General features: G+C 40.8%; 1 protein-coding gene across 1 annotated transcript in view; it reads left to right on the top strand.

The window, feature by feature from the left end:
• The window catches only part of TSNARE1 (t-SNARE domain containing 1), a 522,750-nt gene that overhangs the window by 310,954 nt on the left and 190,709 nt on the right, over positions 1 to 21,087 (top strand). The window contains exon 10 of the mRNA XM_030446428.1: positions 16,074 to 16,146. Coding sequence (XP_030302288.1) covers positions 16,074 to 16,146 — 73 coding nt within the window. The remainder of the gene's footprint in view (positions 1 to 16,073; positions 16,147 to 21,087) is intronic.

The raw sequence follows: 21,087 nt of genomic DNA, 5'->3' as shown, positions 1-21,087 counted from the left end.
CCAGCCCCTCTCTATGAGTAATAGCTCTTTAGTTAGAGATTTAAATGACTGAGGCTTTTTTTTTTTCTGTGAGAGCATTTCCCTCATCTGCCATAATCAAAAGTGGTGAAGTAAGATGAACAATTAATTGTTTGACTGAGAGCTGCTCTGTTCAGAAAGTAAAGACCTAAATGAAGAGGGGTCATTATTGATGCCCATGAAAATCTGAGGAGTCCCAGGCATTTCAGAGTGAAAACAAAAATAAAATGGAAACAAAAAAGCCCAAAACAAAACAAAGCATGTGGTGCTATATTCAGGCTTTTTTCTTCACTGTTTCTATAAATAATGAAGAGTATGTTCTTGTCAGTCCTCTAAGGACAGATTTTCTGGCCAGCCCAGGATAGAAGGAACAGCTTCAGCCCTAGGTTTTATCTTGCATTAAGAGATGTGTCTAACAGGACTGTAATATTGGTATTATGGAAACAGTCATGTTCATAGCATCATAGAATGTCAGGTTGGAAGGGACCTCAAGGATCATCTGCTCCAGCCCTTCTAATATTATTGTTTATATGAGATGTCTCAGCACCCTGTCCAGCTGGGACTTAAAACTTTCCAAAGTGAGGGAATCCACCCCCTCCCCTGGGAGACCATTCCAATGTCTGACTGTCCAAAGAGTGAAAAATTTTCCTCTTGTGTTCAATTGGAATCTCTTCAGGATGCTGTTAATATCCTTACAGTTTCTTCTATTTTTCTCCAAATCTTCAGCAGGTTAATGAGCACTACCCCTAAGTTTCAAAGGTGCTGAAGCCATCACTTTTCCAACATGCTTTCTCTTTCTCAAGGCAATGAGATATTTGATACTTGCAAAGTGAAGTGTCCTTATCATTCCCATAGTCACAACATAGATCCAAAAGTTGTCATGCAGGCTCTGAATAATTCAACAGAAATGATCTCTGGGGGATCCTATAGTATCAGACACAAGCCCTCTTTGCTACCATCTGAGAACTTGTAGATGAAAAAATGTGGGAACTTATCATTGTCTGACTTACCTCTGTCATTCCTCAAGACTTTCTGTAGCACACCAGGATTCTCACTGCCTACATTAGTGTGTATATAAAAGGTACTTTTTATTTCACCATCTACATTATTAATGAGAAGTGTCATTCAAAATCTATCAATATTGTTCCCTTTGCTTGCCTCAAAAATCCAGTGCATAAATATTTTTTCTTGAATTTGTGGTGCTCTCTTTGGGAGCTATCTTCCTGCTTGAAAAAGAAAACAGAAAATAAGCTTTTTTATTCTAATTTGTTTCCTGGGAACATTTTGGAGGGGTTTATTTCCTGGGGAGTGGCCCTGCTGTGAATGTCCACAGTCTGCTCTGTGGAGCTTCATGCAGCTCCTGGCTGTGCTCAACTAAAGACTCATGGTGCAGACTTCACACTCAATTGAGATAAAATTTTTATTTTGTCCAAGGCTAGAGCTGTCACTCTGCATGGACCAACAGCATCTTTCTACCCCTTGAAGGCTCTCCTTGCCTTTGGTTTCTTTGTAGGGGAGATAATTGCTGCATCTGCTGATGGTCTGTAGGTCACAGTTCTGCAAAATGTTACAGGTTACTGCAGTGATGTTCTTGAGATCTTGGCTGTAATCTAGGTTACAAGAGAGAACTGGACAAGATATGGAGGGGTAGCAATGTGATTGGAGTGGATGTTTGCCTCTAATTTGAGAAGGAGTCAGTATCATGAGACTTTCATGGAAAAAAATTAAAAAAAGATCCAAGTTAATATTAGTAGCACTTCATCTATTTTGGAGGGGAATTGCACTGGACCCCTATTCTTGTATTTGGGCATCCTGTTGGGATTTTTTTAAATAATTTTTTTTGTATTTAGTTGAAATGTCTTCTGTTCCATCTTGTCCCAGCTCCTGCTGATCCACTGTACCCTGAAAGGAGACTGACTCTGTGCCATCTTTTCTCCAGGATTAGCAAACACATCTTTTCTTATCTTCTTGAAACATGTGATGTCCTCCAGACCCCTGATGATGATGCTCTGGCTAATTCAATCCAGTATAATCCATCTCTTTCTTGTTCTCAGAACCCTTAGATGGACAGTACTCCAGGTGTGGTCTTACAAATGCCTTAGGGAGGGATCATAGAATCATTGAGTGGTTTGGGTTAGAAGGGACCTTAAAGATCATCTAGTTATGACCCCCTTTCATGGGCAAGGACACCTTCCACTAGACCAGGTTGCTCCAAGCCCCATCCAACCTGGCTTTGAACATTTCCAGGGATGGGGCAGCCACAACTTCCTTGAACAACCTCTTCCTGTGTCTCACCATCCTCAAATTAAAGAATTTCTTCCTAATTTCTAATCTAGGATCACCTGGGTGATCACCAATGTCTGAGGATCACCTCAGTTGATCTGTTGGTTACACTCTAATGCATTCCAGGAGCCTATTGGCCATCTTTGCTGCACTGCTGGCTCAAGTGCAACTGGTTGACCACCAAGACCTCCAGATTCTTCTCCATTAAATAACTTTCTAGCCACTCAATCACCAACCTTTATATGGGGTCATTCCTCCCATTGTACAAGATTTGCCATTTGCCCATGATGAACTTAATGAGATTACTCTCCTTCCATTTCTCCAGATTGTCCATGTCCCTCTCAAAATCATCTTTTGGGAAGATTAATAAAAATTAATAAAGATTCAGCAACTGGCTAAGATACAGAAAACAAATGACATCTTGGACAGTCCAGGACAGTACCAGTACTAAAACATACTTTAATCAGAAACTGTAGAATCAGTTCCATGCCATTTTAGATTGCCAAAGGATCTTAATCCAGTTTATGATTTATGACTTTAGGATTGTGGGACGTAGAGGTTTGCACCTCTCTAATCTTACAGAGACAAATACCAAAAAAACCTCAAAGCCTATTGCAAAAGTCAACCTGGAACAGCTTTTGTAGACCCTTCAGACTGTGCCACCCACCAAAGAATTGCTGCTACCTCTGAGATATAGAAAGAATGAGATAAAGTTTGGGACACTGGTCTAGTTTTAAGCAGAAATTGGAAATTTTCAACTGGAAAGTGAATACAGACAGTTGGAAAGTAAAGCAAACTGTCACACTGCTTAGTGTTTGCCTTAGACACTGGCATGTTTTATCTGATATGAAAGTATGAAAGAAATAGGAGGAGTTTGGCCTGGTTTTTTTTTTTTTTTTTTTTTTTAAGGAATTTGGAGGTGATCCAGAATGAAAGAAATGAGGAAGAAGTATTAAGTATAATTTATGAAGAGAGATTACAGGAATTTACCAACTGGAGGCTCAGAAAGTGCAGCAGTGATTAGTTGAGCCATGATGACTGCACAGAAATGCTTGATGTGTAATAGCATTGGAAAAAGAGTAGAATAATTTAAAATATCAAGGTTGAAGGTAGTAACAGATTACCAAGTTGTAACTAAGGACAGATAGAATAAATTAAACATTAAGAAAAAATTCCTTAAAAAATGAGATTAATCATTTTGGATATAATGGATACTTTTAGAAAAGAAGCTCTGTTGTACACAGAATGGAGACTAAAACCACGTGAGGGCTGGAGATTCAGCAGCCAGCTCCAGCAAGTCTGATTTTTAGAGGAGGTAAGAGCCATCAAACCTTTCTTTTATAAACCTTTAGGCTGTACTTGTAATTAACTGTCCCTCAGACACCTTTACTCAGCATTTGGGCCTTTTAGGTACCCTATGATGGTGCCTTATTGACTGAAAATATACAGGATAAGTGTCCCCAGGGGCAGCACCTTGAATAGCCTTCAGAGGACATATCATATGGTTTTGAAACATGTAAGGAAATCCAAGGTAAAGTGTTTTTTTGTTCTTTTTCACTTGTATGGATCACATATCCTCCCTTGCCCAGTCTGTACCATTGAGGAATGGGTGAAACTTGAGTGGACTTGGGATAGGTGGGGACTGGTGGGGATGGTGCTGTCTGCAGCCCTTGGAGACGTGGATTACCATTCCCCAAATTTTGGCTGTGCTCCTTTTCTCTCCTGAAGAAGAGAGTACAAGAGCTTCAGACCTTCAGGGACTTCTTTAGGTGACAACTTCTTCACCAAAGCCATGGGCATCACTTGTAATGAGGACTGACTCCAGATTCTGTACAAAGTAGTTCCAGCTATTTCCAAGTGAAGACTTGTCAGAGTAGATAATAATGAAAAAAAAAAAAAAAAAAAAAAAGCTGCATATTGCCATTTCTTTCCTCTTCTTTGCCCCTTTGTCTTTCCTCTTTCAGTCAAAGTTAGAATTTTCTTTTAATTTCTCAAGAATAAATAGTACACCTAAATGAATCACTCAGTTGATGGCTACGGATCAGACTCTGCAATCAGTATTTTATTTAAGTAAAATAATTGAGTGGCAATTGATAATATGTGACAGCCTAAAATTGCTCTAATTGCTTGGTTTCCCAGAACACTCCTAAAAAGAAAATGAATTTCTCCATTGTATTTTTCTGCTTAAATGACCTTCATGAAAATAAATCCAGAGCGAAGAATTAATAGTGCTGCAAACAAAGTGTAGACAGAGTTGAAGTTTTTGTCATAATCTCACAGAGTTTCTATTTTTGAAGATAACATACCACCAGCAATAAACCACCTTTCCTGGGGTTGGTATCAGTCAGTGTGATAGATTACACCTTCCCTCACTTCTCGTATTAGTTTATACATTGCAGCCTGGGGCAGAAAGCAGGAGACACTACAGGAAAAGTTAGCGTGTAAGATACTGAGTTTGGAGCTTATGAATTTCCATATTTTTGGTGACTGAGTACTCTGGAGACATTCTTCTGAACAGCTGAAAAAAAAATAGTGTAGCTGTAAATATTAAATGGATTTCATTTCCTTTTTTTTTTTTTTTTTTTTTAAGGGCTAAGTTTCACCAACAAGCATTTCTGCTCCCTTAAAAAAAATAAAATTAACCCCCCTATTTATATAGGAATTTATATAAACTTTATATATTCAGAAGCAAGTTGCTGAAGAGTTCTATGGCTCACTGGAGTGGTTTAGAAGCTGATATAAATTAACTGTGCAATATAGTCTGATATTTCCTGGCAGCTAAGTACTCACACCATGAACCAGTCCATGGCAATTGTATCTCATAAGGGTTTTTATCATCCAGCTCTTGCAGAAAGGACCAAGTGACCTGTTGGTTATAAACCTTTTTCTCAAACAAGGATACTGATAATTGTGAGTGGAAATTTCTTCTCTGGTTGGCGTGGGTTCATTTTACTATTTAGTGTTGTATTACGTTTCCATTCTCGAGTTGTCAGGTTGAAAAATTTCTCAAAGTCTAAAAAACAACCTGTATCTAATTTTTTTAATGAATATTCTCTACTAGGAGAACCTTTCTTTTTCACTGAGCATCTTTATTTCTAGAATAACAAGGTCACGATGTCAGACATCATATTACCTCTAGCTGCATTTATTCTTTTTAGGGCTTTCATTATTGTGCCATCTGATCACCCCATAAACATAAGTGAATTTACCTTGCAATTGGTTCTTGAACTCAGCTTGAGGATGTCTAATGCTTTTTTGGTGTTACTGCTTCCAAATATGCATTATAACAGCCCAGAGCCTTGCACCTGCAATGTTAACAAAGCAGAGTAACAACAAGAGAAGGGAAAGGAAATTGTCAGATGTCCCCTTTTGGAGAACAGAGTTCATCTTCTCCTTCACACTCAGGAGAGTAGTAAATCTTTTTCCTCTTCGATTTACTTGGGTTTTGGATCTCTTCAGCTTTCCCTCTTTTTGTGGAAACAGCATCAGGGAATCTAGAAATGTCATGGGGAATAGGAGAGAGGAGGGGGTGTAGGAAGGTTGATGCACTTCAGAACATGGAAGTGTCCTCCATAACTGATTATTTTTGAAAATTTTCATCTGCTCTGCATCTTGGCTTTGTTGCTTAATTCCTCTGCTCCCCATACAAGTGTTGCCTCTCATTTTTCTGATGAGAGCTATTCTTGCCCTGGCTCTGCATGGCATCAAACTACCAAGTCATTAACTTGAAGGTAAAATGGAATTCATGAGGCTTTTTTTTTTTCTTCTTATAAAAAATAAGCAAGGCAAACCAGTTTTTGTCTGTGTATGTTTTATTTGTTTGGGTTTTTTTGCTTGCTTGCCTCTTATCAGGACATATCAATGATTGTGCTTATCTTGCACCAGAGTGTTTAGCCAGGAAAAAAAAGCCTGTGATTTAAGGTCTGTTTTGTTCTACTGTAGACAAAAACAGGCTATGTTTGAGTCTCTGCAATCTGCTAAGCCTCTAACATTCATTTAACACCTGGTGTATGCTAAGGGCAAGTTAAATCTTAAAATTATTAGTGCTATTTACACTGATGGGTGTGTTTGTGGAACACAAGCATTCATCTGTGTATGTGACTGTAAAAATACTCACATGTACGTGCACGTGTAAAGTCACATAGCTTCACAAACTTGCTGAATTTAAATGAAATTTTGGCTGCAAATGAATTTCAAATCCAAAATCATAGGAGCAAGAATTTTTGAAGATCGTGTAAAACTTTATTGCATTCTACATCTTCCCAAATATAAATAAGAAAAAACTTAAAACCATAACTATTGATGACCTCTTCCATTTAACCTGTCTCCTGTTTCCAGATCTAAAAGGTTTTAAAAAGGTGAAATGCCTCTTCCTATCATTTTTATTAATATATTTCCCTGACACTACAGTAGAGTTCTGACTTTCACCACAGACTGGGAATAGCTGAAGCTCCCATGACAGAAAATGCTTGCTTTAAGCAGTTTTCCAGCACTTTAAAGGCAAATGCTGAGGCCTAAGAGTGGGAGATAGTGTAGGCATGCTTGCTGGCAATCTGATCCTGATGTAGGGTTATGAAGCTTCAGAGAAAAGGTGTAGTGCAACATGTGGCTAAAAGAATGGATCTCACATTATAGAATCATAGAATTGGCTGGGTTGGAAGGGATCTCAGAGATCATCGAGTCCAACCCTTGGGGTGCTGTTGGCCCATTTCCCCTGCCTCTCATGCATTTTAGATAGAATCAGAGATAATAACATCAATTATCATCAACACAGGCTTTAAAACTTGTCCTCAAATGCAGTTTGATGGCTAAGAGGTTTTTTCCAAGGCAAGTGGCAGCAATACTCCCTCATGCTCAGATTGGTGCTGGTGGGAAGTCACACACCCTGGGTGGTAGAGAAGCTGAGCTGGAGGTCTGGTGTCCAGTTCATTTAAGCAGATCATTAAAATAAATAATAGCCACATCTCTATCTTGTCTGTGAGATGTCCATTAGATTTGACAAGGAGAAGTAAATATATTGTTCCTCTTCTGCTCTTCCCAGTTCTGCAGTAGAAGCTGTTTCTGCTTCTTCAAATGTACCAAACAATTTGGTCTTGCTCCCTTGGCTACACAGAAATTTGCTCAGCTATTTATACATAGTAGATCGAACACCTCATTGGGATATTTCTCACACAGGGCACAAAGAATAATATTCCCAGCTGGCTGGTTCTAGGGTCTCTCTTCATTCCTCCCTGTTCATCTGCCCTCTGCAATGGCCTCACCTCTTCCTGATGAGCTCGAGGCATCTCACTTCCCACTTCTTCTCCATTGGGCCTTGGGTGGACAGGAACACATTTCATGGTGTGTTTCATAGGATCATAGAATTGGCTGGGTTGGAATGGGTCTGAGATCATAAAGTCCAACCCTTGATTCACTCCCCTCGTGGTTCCCAGCCCATGGCACTGAGTGCCACATCCAGTCTCTTTTTAAATATCTCCAGGCATGGAGAATCCACCCCATCCCTGGGCAGCCCATTCCAATGTCTGATCACCCTCTCCATAAAGAAATTCTTTCTAATATCCAACCTAAACCTCCCCTGGCACAACTTGAGACACTGCCCTCTTGTCTTGCTGAGAGTTGCCTGGGAAAAGAGCCCAACCCCCCCCTGGCTCCAACCTCCTTTCAGGGAGTTGCAGAGAGTGATGAGGTCTCCCCTGAGCCACCTCTTCTCCAGCCTGAACACCCCCAGCTCCCTCAGCCCTTCCTCACAGGACTTGTGCTGGATCCCTTCACAGCCTCCTTGCTGTGGACCTGCTCCAGGACCTCAATCTCCTTCCTGAGCTGAGGGGCCCAGAACTGGACACAGGACCCAAGCTGTGGCCTCACCAGGGCTGAGTACAGGGGCAGAATCCCTTCCCTGGACCTGTTGGCCACGCTGTTCCTGATCCAGGCAAGGATGCCATTGGCCTTTGTAGTGAAATGAGGCAACCAGGTGCCACTAATTGCCAGGTAGTGGACGTGAGCTTGTGTTAAGCCCACCTGTGCCTGATTAGGGCAGGCCCCCACTGCGCATGGGCAGGACCAGGGGGCCAATAAAAGGTGAGTCCTGAAGCACAGGCTCAGCTCAGTCCTGAGCTAGCCAGCAGAGAGGTCAGTTGCTCTTGGAGCAACAGCACTGATCTGGGCTAGTCAACTCTGAGAGCCATAGGCTTAGAGCATTACTTGTGAGTCTCTGCTGGAACACCTGGTTGGACCTTGACTCGCCGTTCCCTAAAAGAGGTTCATCTTGCTACACTTCTTGGCCACCTGGGCACACTGCTGGCTCACGTTCAGCTTCTTGGCAATCCAGACTCCCAGGTCCCTTTCTGCCTGGCTGCTCTCAGCCACTCTGTGCCCAGCCTGTAGTGCTGCATGGGGTTCTTGAGCCTGCTGGCCCCAAGTAGGTGCTGGATTAGCATGTTGAAGCTTGACACAACTGTGTTAATCACAAAGTGAAGTTCTAGGCTTGCAGAGATGACACCGACAGCAAAATCGAGAGGCAGTTTGCACAAGGGAGCAAGAGGGAGAGAGAAACTCTCCATACTGACTCTTGTGGAGTCCCAGAGGAGACTTAACTCAGTCTGTAATTGCTGTTCTGGATAGCTTCTGCCCTCAGAACAATTTTCTTCTGGTCTGTTGTTGCTTAGGCTGAATCAGTTTGATTTATAGAATGTCATTTTTTTTTCTGCCCAGCCATAGACAAGAGAAAAATATTTGTTGAAAGGCTGTTACAGCAAGATTTAGTTTTTTGCTTGCTCACATTTTTTGTTTTTTTTTTTTTCCCCCTTTTCCTTCCTTCCCCTGTCTCAGAGAAGAGAATGGGGATAGAGCAACACCATGCTGTGATTAGTCTGAGATGCCCCAAGGGTTTTGCAGATGGGACAGTACACAACAAACACCTCAGCATCTCTCTGGTAAAAGATGCCAGACATTACAAAAGTTTAGGTTTTTTTTTTCTTCTTGTTTTTTTTGAGGGATTTTTGGTTTTTGTTTTTTTTGTTTTTTTTTTCTTTCTTTTTTTTTTTTTTATTATTATTTGGTTTTTTGTTTGTTTTTCTTCCCTCAAAATAGCAAGCACTAGTGCTTTGCTTTATTTTGTTTTGAAGTTCTTCCATATGCAGAAACACGTGGATGTGGTATTACATCTTGCAGAATCTCCTTCAGGTTTATTTTATAGCTCTCCTGGCTTCTTATTGCTGTGAGCATGGTGGAGCAGAATGAGATCTCACTTGTAGAACTCAGCATCCCCTGAACATTAAGTGATTAATTTAGAAGTTAATTTCTTGTACTTCATAAAAGTGGGTGGATGGTGTGTGAATATACTCAAAAACAAATCTTCTAGGTAGGATAGATCACTGATATTTATGATTCCATTTTTGGTATGAACCTAACATCCTTAGAAATAAATGTCACTCTTGAGGACTTGACCTGCAGTTGATAAAAAGTGTTGAGTACTGGCTATATGGGAGAAAGAAATTATTGACAGCACAATACTTGTTCTATGTCCTTTTGAGAAGAGCATGTTTCCCCTTTCTTGTGTGTTTATTGCTGTTCTCATGGCTGGAATACAGAAGTCACCCTAGAATATCATGAAGGTTAGAGCTACGTGAGAGGTTTTCAATATGGAGATCTCTTCATCCCACTAAGGATGAGAGTGGGAGTGAGAGGAGGTTCACTTTTTTGCTATCTTAGCAGTAATGGTCATTAAATGGGGAAAAGGCTGTTGAGATTTATGATTAGGTTGTTCTTGTCTTGATAACAATGTCTGGGCTTCACAACCTGATTTACTCCCAGATTTATTTATTTTAAAATATGTTGGTTTTGTTAAAGTAAAAATTGGAAAATGGAAATTTCTAGGGTATCTGGAAAAATCACATTTCTGACTCTTTCTGTGCAAGGTTTTCAGAATTTTTTTCCAAGGTGTCAGTATCTTGCAGTGACATCATTCACTTAGTGAGTCAGGTTAAATGACTCAAATAGTCCTGACATCTTAACCTCATACTTTCTGTTCAGAAGTTTTCAAACTAACTTTCCCTAGTGAGAGATAATCCTTCAAATCTTTAGAGTCCCAAACTCAATCATTGGTCTGGTTATTTTGTCTGCGTGAGTTGTTTATTGGCACTTCTGTACTTTTTTTTGAGCATCTTCAGTTGCTGCCATTTCTTTTTATCATTTCTAAAGTTATCGAGTAGTCTTAATCCTTTTTGTTCCAGTGGGGATGATACCTACTGATCTGTACAACAGATGTCTACCTTGGGAAAAAAGAAAAAGGAAAGGGAGAAAGGGAAAGAAAAAGAAAAAAAGAGTAAGGAAAAAAAAAAAAAAAAAAAAGAAAAAAAAGGATTTAGATGAAAGAACTTAAATTGTGTTCCTCTTGCTGATGAAAGTAGGGAGTGAATTGTTACTAGACAAGAAAATCTAACGTTGATTAAAACCCAAGAAACTCCAGCCTAGCTGGCTGGCAAGGAGACAGCCTTTTTTTTGGAAGATGCTTGTGGTACTCCTGGTTCCTCTGGAGTCAAAGGAATTTATGAGGAGCTGTATTTCACTGTGAATTTCACATAGTCTGTGCAAAAGTGGGAAACCAAAGGCAATCTGATTTTGCTAACAAACTCTGATGCCTGGCAAGTTCAGAGGCACTTTGTGATAGAGCTACCCTGGCAAGAGGGAACAGGAATATAGCTCCTAGGTATATTTTATTGTGGAAAGGGTTTTATTTCTGGTTATTTTTCTTTCTTCTATTTTTTTTTTCTTTTGTTTTGCTTACATGTATCAGGGCCTTCAAAGCTTCACATTGCCAGGTTAAATTATTCAACAGATTCCTTGCTTCAGGTCAGATTGCTTTGTGCTCTGTGCTCTACAACTCACCCCAGTTTGGCTTTTCCTTACACACAGTAGTCTCATTTTTTCCTTCCTAACAACTTGCTGGCTGTCTTCAACCAATGCATATTTGCTGAACAATAATTTTAAGTGTTGTTACAACGTTATGAAAAAGGATCTATACTCTGCTGCAGCAGATGGCTGCTTTGTCCCAAGTACCTGGTTATATATGGCAAGTCTTAAGCAGTATTGTTCATGCACAGCACTGAATTGTCTTTTTCATTTTTCCCTTCTTTCTTCACTTAAACAAGATGAGGAGGACCCTATGATGAGTCAAGGTATAATCTGATCTTCCCTAGGCCAAATTCCCTCCTTTTATCCCAGTGGCAATACTTGGGGTAGGGAGTGTTGGTGGGGGTGGTGTTAATTTAATATATCAGTGTTGGGCCCAGTTCTGTTTAATATCTTTATTGATGATTTAGATGAGGGGACTGAGTCCATCATCAGCAAGTTTGCAGATGACACTAAGCTGGGGAAGAATGTGGATCAGCTGGAAGGCAGGAGGGCTCTGCAGAGGGACCCGGACAGACTGGAGAGTTGGGCTGATTCCAATGGGATGAGGCTCAACAAGGCCAAGTGCCGGGTCCTGCACTTTGGCCACAACAACCCCATGGGGAGCTCCAGGCTGGGCACAGAGTGACTGAGAGCAGCCAGGCAGAAAGGGACCTGGGAGTCTGGATCGACAGGAAGCTGAACATGAGCCAGCAGTGTGCCCAGGTGGCCAAGAAGGCCAATGGCATCCTGGCCTGGATCAGGAACAGCATGGCCAGCAGGTCCAGGGAAGGGATTCTTCCCCTGTACTCAGCCCTGGTGAGGCCACAGCTTGAGTCCTGTGTCCAGTTCTGGGCCCCTCAGTTGAGGAAGGAGATTGAGGTCCTGGAGCAGATCCAGAGAAGAGCAAGGAGGCTGTGAAGGGATCCAGCACAAGTCCTGTGAGGAAGGGCTGAGGGAGCTGGGGGTGTTGAGGCTGGAGAAGAGGAGGCTCAGGGGAGACCTCATCACTCTCTCCAACTCCCTGAAAGGAGGTTGGAGCCAGGGGGGGGTTGGGCTCTTTTCCCAGGCAACTCTCAGCAAGACAAGAGGGCACGGTCTCAAGTTGTGCCAGGGGAGGTTTAGGTTGGATATTAGAAAGAATTTCCTTCTGGAGAGGGTGATCAGACATTGGAATGGGCTGCCCAGGGAAGTAGTGGATTCTCCATCCCTGGAGATATTTAAAAAGAGACTGGATGTGGCACTCAGTGCCATGGGCTGGGAACTGCAGCGGTAGTGGTTCAACGGTTGGACTTGATGATCTCAGAGGTCCCTTCCAACCCAGACAATTCTATGATTCTATATTGCAGAAAGTTGTAGATAACCAAAGGTACCTGCAGAATGTGATCATGAATTTTAAGCCGTGTTCACTTCAGGCACTGTAAGGAAGCAGAACAAAACAAAACAGACTGACTTCAGGGTAGAACAAATGTTATTTATGTTGCAAGTAACAGAAACCAGAGTCTGATGTCACTGGCAATTGAGGAAAGAGAGACAAATGAGCATTTTGGGCTTTTTTATTATTATCGTTTGTTCGCTTAATTTTCCCTTAATCGTCTTTTACTAAGCTGTTAAATGAGCACAGAACACATTAAAGTTAATTCTCAGTTCTTCACATTTTGCTAAATTCTAGCTTTTTCTTTTCAGATATTTGTGCTAAAAATCCCCAAATAACTCTCTCACCCCAAAAAATCACAACTAATTTCCCTTCATTCCCTGGCAATGATTTAGTACCACAGTGCTCAAGTGCAATCTCAAGCTACTTACACTTCATTGCTTTTACAAAATATTCTGAATTATTTACAAGTTATGGATAATACCATACATAAATAAAGCTTCTTTATGCTTGACAAGTGAATGAATGAAGTTCATTTTGTGATGCATTACCCAGTCTTAGTTTGGTGATTTTATTTCTTCATTTTATTGTGATTTCCCACAGCTTTTTAAGCCTTTTGTTTCTCCTCCTTCGTCAGTTATTCAAAAATTGGGTATATTCTGATATTTACAATGGGACTCCCAGACTGCATTGTGATTCTATTACATCATATCATTAAATGTCATGCAGCTTAAATTCTCACAACAGACTTCAGTTGAAGGACATGGATTCATTTTGCAACATTTTTAAATGAACATTTTTTAAACTGAAAGAAGATAGATTTAGATTAGGTGTTAAGAAAAAAATCTTTATCATGATGTTAATAAGATACTGGTATAGGCTAACTGGGCAGGTTGTTCATGCTTTTTTTCTGGAAGTGCTTAAACCTATGTTAGATGAAGCAGGGGATTTGGATCTTGATGATTTTTAAGGTCACTTCCAACCCAAACCATTCTATGATTCTATGATTTCTCAGTAGGGAACTGAGTTCCCTAACAGTGGGGTGGAAGCAAAGGGACCCTGTGGCTAGGAGGACTAAAGATGCAAAGGGACCCAAATAGGTAAAAGAATTGCTATGCAATTATCCTTGGGAAGAGATTTGCAGGAAGTGTTTTCAGTCATAGAATCATAGAATTGTCTAGGTTGGAAGGGACCTCTGAGATCATCAAGTCCAACCCTTGAACCACCGTTGCAGTTCCCAGCCCATGGCACTGAGTGCCACATCCAGTCTCTTTTTAAATATCTCCAGGCATGGAGAATCCACCCCATCCCTGGGCAGCCCATTCCAATGTCTGATCACCCTCTCCAGAAAGAAATTCTTTCTAATCTCCAACCTAAACCTCCCCTGGCACAACTTGAGACCGTGCCCTCTTGTCTTGCTGAGAGTTGCCTGGGAAAAGAGCCCAACCCCCCCCCTGGCTCCAACCTCCTTTCAGGGAGTTGGAGAGAGTGATGAGGTCTCCCCTGAGCTGCCTCTTCTTTAGGCTGAACACCCCCAGCTCCCTCAGCCCTTCCTCACAGGACTTGTGCTGGATCCCTTCACAGCCTCCTTGCTCTTCTCTGGACCTGCTCCAGGACCTCAATCTCCTTCCTGAACTGAGGGGCCCAGAACTGGACACAGGACTCAAGCTGTGGCCTCACCAGGGCTGAGTACAGGGGCAGAATCCCTTCCCTGGACCTGCTGGCCACACTGTTCCTGATCCAGGCCAGGATGCCATTGGCCTTCTTGGCCACCTGGGCACACTGCTGGCTCATGTTCAGCTTCCTGTCAATCCAGACTCCCAGGTCCCTTTCTGCCTGGCTGCTCTCAGCCACTCTGTGCCCAGCCTGTAGCACTGCAAAAGTCATAAAATCTTTGGAATGGCCTCAAGGATCATCTGGCCCAACCCTTCTTATATTATAGTTTATATGAGGTCTCTCAGCACCCTGTCCAGCAGAGACTTAAAACTTCCCAAAGTGGGGGAATCCACCACTTTTCCAAAGTCTGGCCGTCCTTGGAGTGAAAAATTTTCCTTGTGTCCAACTGGAATCTCCTCAGGAGCCACTTGTGCCCATTGTCCCTTGTCTTATCCTTGTGACTGCTTGTAAACAGGGATTCTCCATCTTTGTAAACCCCTTTAAGTACTGGAACATCATAACAAGTTCTTCCCTAACCCTTCTCTCCACAAAGTTGAACAAACCCAATTTTCTCAGCCTCTCTTCATGTGGCACCTGCTCCAATCCTCTGTTCATGGTCATGGTTCTTCTCTGGACTCTCTCCAGCCTGTCCACATCCTTTCTGGAGATGAGGACTTCTTTATTTCTGCTGCCCTTGTTGATTCTGTCCTTCAGAAAATATCCAGTGATGCCTTCCAGTGCTGATTCAAGGGTTGGACTTGATGATCTCTGAGGTCCCTTCCAACCCAGCCAATTCTATGATTCTATGATTCCCCAGGAAAAGGGATCCCTGGATAGGCTGCTGGTCAGACAATCTGTGGAGTTTCCATCTGTGGAGTTGTACAAAACCAAGTGCACATGGTCCTGAGCAATATTTTCTGACTGCTTTGAGCAGGGGTGTTGGACTAAAAGGTTTCCAGAGGGTTTTCCAGCCAACTTCAGTTCTGCGATTTGTGCAGCTTATCAAAACTCATCCTCTTTGCATGTCTTGTTTTCTGCTCTCCTAATGTTGCCTTCCTGGTAGTGAACTTAGCAGTATCTGTATTATTATGTCTATTATTGCTAGATTAATTATTTTAATATGAGCCTGTGTAATATGAAGTCAACTTATACTGACATTTTCTTTTCTATGTGGTAAGTATTCAGAAATGAGGCAAACAAACTCCCTGGCAGTTTACTGTGTTTTAACTAAGAACATTTCAGTGATAAATCTAGTTACTTTCTGAATGTTTTAAACACATTAAAAATGTATAAATCAATCCATTCATCAAACCAGGCCATTCCTTATTGCCTTACCAATAAAATTTAAAATTAGTGAGATTTTTTATCATCTTTTCCTCAGGTTACAAATAGTATTTTATCAGGTGGATACTGTGCTGAAATATGACTTCTTTCTGTGTGAGAATCCACTCTCTGAATGGAATGGTTTGCATCAAAAATATCTTTTTTTTTTTAGAAAGACAAGGGTTTGCTGTTGTTTTTATTTTTTTTTTCCTCTCTCTTAGTTCTCCACAATTCTAAAAAGCAGCCACATAATCTGATAACTTACTTGCTTCTTATAAAAAGCTGAAGTCAGTGGGCTGATTTATATCCAGAAAACGATGGCTTTATTTGAGGGGATTTTTTATTTACTCTGGGAGAATTATATTTTCTTTTAAGTCTATATAAACAAGGGTTTGTTGGTGTTTTGGGGTTTGTTTTTTTTTTGCTTTGCAAAGCTTGAGTGTGGAACACACCTTTAATACTTGGAAATGAATATGAATTAATATGAATTAATTCATTATTAATGTTAGACTTGCTTTTTTTTTTTCAGAGTGACATGTTGGATGTGAACCAGATCATCAAAGACCTGGCCTCCATGGTGCATGAGCAAGGAGACACAATAGGTGGGTGATGCTGTCAAACCATGGCCTTTCTGCACCATCCCAATACCATGTTCTGTGGTCCCTTGTGAGCAGCTCTTGGTTGACACTGTGATTATTTTGCCTGTTTTTGGCACTGTTGCACCAATCTGGTGATGTTTTGATCTGATAAACTACACTGTGCAATAGGATTCTTGTATTGAGAGTAGTTGCCAGGTATATTTAGCAGAAAATAGAAATCATAGTGAGATTAACCCATTCCCTTTTGCCTATTTAAGGGAAGCTGGAGAATGCATTACATTAATTGGAAAGGCACCCAATTCTTCCTTTCTACCTGGAACTGTAATTAAAAAAAAAAAACAACACTAAAGTAGTAGCAATAATTGTTATGTTTATTGGTGTTGGTGGAGAAAATTAAGCAGCTTTCTTCTCCTAAATGGAATTTTCTTTCCACATTGCAAGGTCTGTCTGATTAAATTCACAGTAGCCTGACACCATGATGTGTTTGCATGTGTAGTCAGAAGGTTCTGCCAATTAGGTGACCTCTTCTTGCTCTCCCACGTCTAGTGGCTGCCAGCAATGTGGGGAAAACTTCCTATAAGCTATGAGACTAAGCCCTGTTTTTATCTTTAAGAGCAGCCCATCACTGACAGCCAGCACTTGTGAACAGATGAATAAGACACAGTTGATCAGCTCCTTATAAATTCCCTCTGACCCTTGGCTTTGTCCCTGCTGTCTTCTGACAGCCAGAATATTTTTTTTCTGTGCCTCTTATTTTGTGGCTGTTATGATGATACTGTGCAGAGCTTCAGAAGCAAATGTTTCTTTCCAAATTTGAGAGCCAACAGTCCTGAAGCCACATTCAGGGCCCTGAGCTCCAGAGAAGCAAAATTTGTGTAAGGAAATATTTCTAACCTGCAGCACTCAGCTGGAGTTCTCACTGGAGTTCCTGGGAGCTGGATCAAGTCTTAAGACAGCCCTATATAGATCATAAAAGTAGAAGCTTTTTCTGTGCTGTTTACTAATCACTCTGGATTTCTTTGCCAAGCTCATACCTTTGAAAATTTCCATTAGCATGAGATATCTCCTTTCACACTGGAATGAGCTCGCTGCATCCCACTGAGAAACACTACTCAGGTTCACAGGTGCAGATAAAAATAAAGATGACACCTAAACCCAGCTTCTATTTTTTTTTCTGTTTTTTTTTTTTTTTTTTTTTTGCTTGTTTGTTTTTTGTTTTGTTTTGGTTTTTTTATTTATGCTTGTTTGGGAGCTCATTTTTGTACACAGATAACTTTGGAGCCTGATTTGTCTCCTAAAAGCACATCAGATGTTACTGCCTTGGGGGACACGACGTACATCAGCTAGATTCAAGATCCTTGTAATTCCTTTTCTTAAGGCAATATTTATTATTTTAAGATGCTGCCCATGCATAGAAGTGACCCCAGTACTAACTTGCCTGTGAGAAACAGTTGGACTAAGTAGAACATTTTGTCTTTGAGCCAACATAAGGTTTTTGTTGCTTTTATATCTGATATGTTCTTCCTTCAACCTGTTTCACTGCAATACATTTTTTAAAGTTTCTTTAGGGGTATCTTTTCAACCTGGCATCTAGGCAATGGATCTTCCCAACCTAATGCTGAAGGTTCAACTGCCTATCTTGACATTTGTATTATGCAAAAGGGAGATTAAAAATCATGAGGCAAAGGGAGTTGAAACCCCCAAAGTGAAAATTCAGAAGCAATGATGATAAAACAAGTGTCAGAAGAACTGGCTTTTTTTTTTTTAAATGCATTCCTCTTATATGCATGAAATTAAAGCTCTCTCTATGTGTGCCTATTTGGAAAACATGGGCAAAAAAAAATATACCCAGGGAATGTGAGGTTCACTCAGCAAAATTCTCCCAGCATTATAAAACCAACTGCCCTCTAGTTCATAGAATCATAGAATCATAGAATCAATCATAGAATCACAGAATCATAGAATTGGCTGGAAAAAGAAAAGAAAGGAAAGGAAAGGAAAGGAAAGGAAAGGAAAGGAAAGGAAAGGAAAGGAAAGGAAAGGAAAGGAAAGGAAAGGAAAGGAAAGGAAAGGAAAGGAAAGGAAAGGAAAGGAAAGGAAAGGAAAGGAAAGGAAAGGAAAGGAAAAAAGAAATAAAGAAATGGGAAGAGAAGAGAAGAGAAAAGGAAAGGAAAGGAAAGAAAATAGAAAAGAAAAGAAAAGAAAAGAAAAGAAAAGAAAAGAAAAGAAAAGAAAAGAAAAGAAAAGAAAAGAAAAGAAAAGAAAGAGAAAAGAAAAGAAAAGAAAAGAAAAGAGAAAAGAAAGAAAAGAAAAGAAAAGAAAAGAAAAGAAAAGAAAAGAAAAGGAAAAGAAAACCTCTTTAGAAAAAGAAAAGAAAAAATTTCTGTCGGTTATATTTAATTTTTTACTTTTTATTTCCTTATTTGTTATTTTACTTATTTTCTTTCGTCTATTGGGCAGTTTTGGAACCAACCTTATGCCAGTGTAGCTGTAACATCCCCAGTTCCCTAAAGTGGGAGAAGATCCTGTTTTAAGAAACAGAAACACAGGAACTCATTTACTTCTCTTTGTCCAGACCAAATATATACAAAATTATTTTTACACTGCAAATCTTACTGACTGATGGAAGACCTTGCTGCTTCAAGCAAAAGAATTCCTCAGACTTTTTCTTGCATTACTTTCCAAGCTTAGATCTGGGTGCTGATAACCTTTCACTTCACTCTTGAAGTCTGGGCATTTGATATTTTGAAATCATAGGGTTAAGAAACTTCATCCTGTGATTTAAAGTGGATGCTCCCTCACTTTACAAACATAACTACGTGGTATCTGTCAGGCTTCAGCTCACAGACCTGCCAAGATAAATATAAAAGTGGCAGCTGGTGCTTTCCTTCAGTCTCAGAAGAGCTTCATGATGGTGTCAATATATTCAGTCCTCAAGTAGTACTGATCTTCACTGACATCCCACATTATCACCTCTTGCTCAACGATAATAATAATAAACCTTCTTCAAAGTTAGCTACATTTGCATGAATGCAAATATATTGCTTATTTTAGAAGTTTTTGAATGTAGGAAGGTTTTAGGTTTGGGGCTTTTTCTCTATTGTATTGTTGGGGCTTGGGTTTTTTTCCTTTTTTTTTTTTTTTTTCTTTTTGCCTTGTTCAGCTTTGTTGTTGCCTGTTTATCACTGTTGCCTTTCTGACCTGAAGATTGGTTCAACATGTAGACACTGTCAAGAGCCAAAGTGGCCCATCAGCACCCATCAGCACCCTTCCTCCTCCAGTCTGACTGCCTGAATGGCACAGCCAAGAGTCTGTTGTCAGCTCTGCTAAGGCAGAGAAATGGGAAATGGTTCAGCTGGATCTTTAACTAAACTCTCTTGAGTTATCTGTCTCAGGTGGGACATCTACAGAAAATTAACACATCTTGAGAATAGTCCCCAAATAGCTGAATGTAACAGCTTTAATATCTACATTCAGTTGAATGTGGTCTGCAAAACTCTCTCATTTGGTTACTTTTCCTAAGTGATCTCAGAGGAGGCCATCATGTGAATGGGTCCATTTATGTTCTTATTGGTTCCTGATGAATTGGGAAATCTTCTCTTGGCTCTCTTCCTCTCAGCCCCTTGTTGGGACATGCAGTTAAATGTCAGTGCAGAGCACAGCTCATGCAGGAAGGGTACACTGGGGGATTGCTCAGTCAGTGATACCCTATTCTACTTCTTAAGAAAGTGGAATTTCTCTGCACATCCTATGTATATATACTGTCATCAATTGGTTGTTATGTTGTCTGAGTCTAAGATTAATTGTAAACCCCCCCAGTTGTATTTCATAGAGTCATAGAATAGTTTGGATTGGAAAGGACCTTAATGATTACTTAGTTCCAACCCCCCTGCATAGGCACAGACACATCCCATTAGACCAAGTTTCCCAAGGCCCCATCCAACCTGGCCTTGAACACTTTTAGGGAGGGGAACAACCTGTTCCAGCATCTCACCACCCTCACAGAAAAGAATTTCTTCCTAATATCTATCTAAGCTAAATCTCCCCTCTTCAAGTTTTAAACCCTTGTCCTCTCACTACTTACCCGTATAAAAAGCCCTCCCCCAGCTTTCTTGTAGCCCCTTCAGGTATTGGGAGGTTGCTCTAAGTTCACTTCAGAGCCTCCTCTTCTCCAGGATGAAAAATCCCCAACTTTTTCTCCAGGCTGAAGAGCCCCAACTTTCTCAGCTTGTTTTCATAGGGGAGGTGCTCCTGCCCTCTGATCTGCTCTTCTCTGGACACATTCCAGGAGCTTTATGTCCTTCTTGTGCTGGGGACTCCAGAAATGGACACAGTTTTCCAGGTTGGGGTCTCAAAACAACAGAATAGAGAGGGAGAATCACCTCCCTCAACTGTCTGTCCATGCTTCTCTTGGTGCAGCCCAGGACCCATTTGGGTTTCTGGGCTGCAAGCTCACCCTGATGGCTCACGTTAAACTTCTGGTCCAGCGCCACCCCCAAGTCCTTCTCCTCAGGGCTGTCCCCAGTCCTTCCTGCTCTCAACCATTATTTGTGCATGGGATTGCCTCAACCCAGGTGCAAATCCTTGCACTTGGCCATGTTGAACTTCTTGCAGTTTACACAAGTCCACTTCTCATGCCTGTCAAGGTCAAAATGAAATTGCAGCTGAATTGCTGGAATCACTTGTAGGCTGCCATGATCTCTGACCAACTCATCTTACTCAAGATAATAGACAGGACAGAAAAAAATTGTTAGCTTTTTGTGCTGTTTTTCTTCTCTGAGAGTGAGTTTTTGTGCCTTCCCTGGTTATATGTGGGCTTTAATATGCAGCTCTAGTGATGAAAGTGCTGGTAAGACACCACATGCTGGTTTAAAAGGAAAAGAATAATGGGTGACTCCACACTTGCAAATTTACTGAAGATTTGTCTGCTGTTGTATGACCCTT

The sequence above is a fragment of the Calypte anna genome, chromosome 2 (genome assembly GCF_003957555.1).
Source record: "Calypte anna isolate BGI_N300 chromosome 2, bCalAnn1_v1.p, whole genome shotgun sequence".
Taxonomy (NCBI): Eukaryota; Metazoa; Chordata; class Aves; order Apodiformes; family Trochilidae; genus Calypte; species Calypte anna.
The sequence above is the reverse complement of the archived record's forward strand: the minus strand, read 5'-3'. Positions and strand labels throughout refer to the sequence as shown.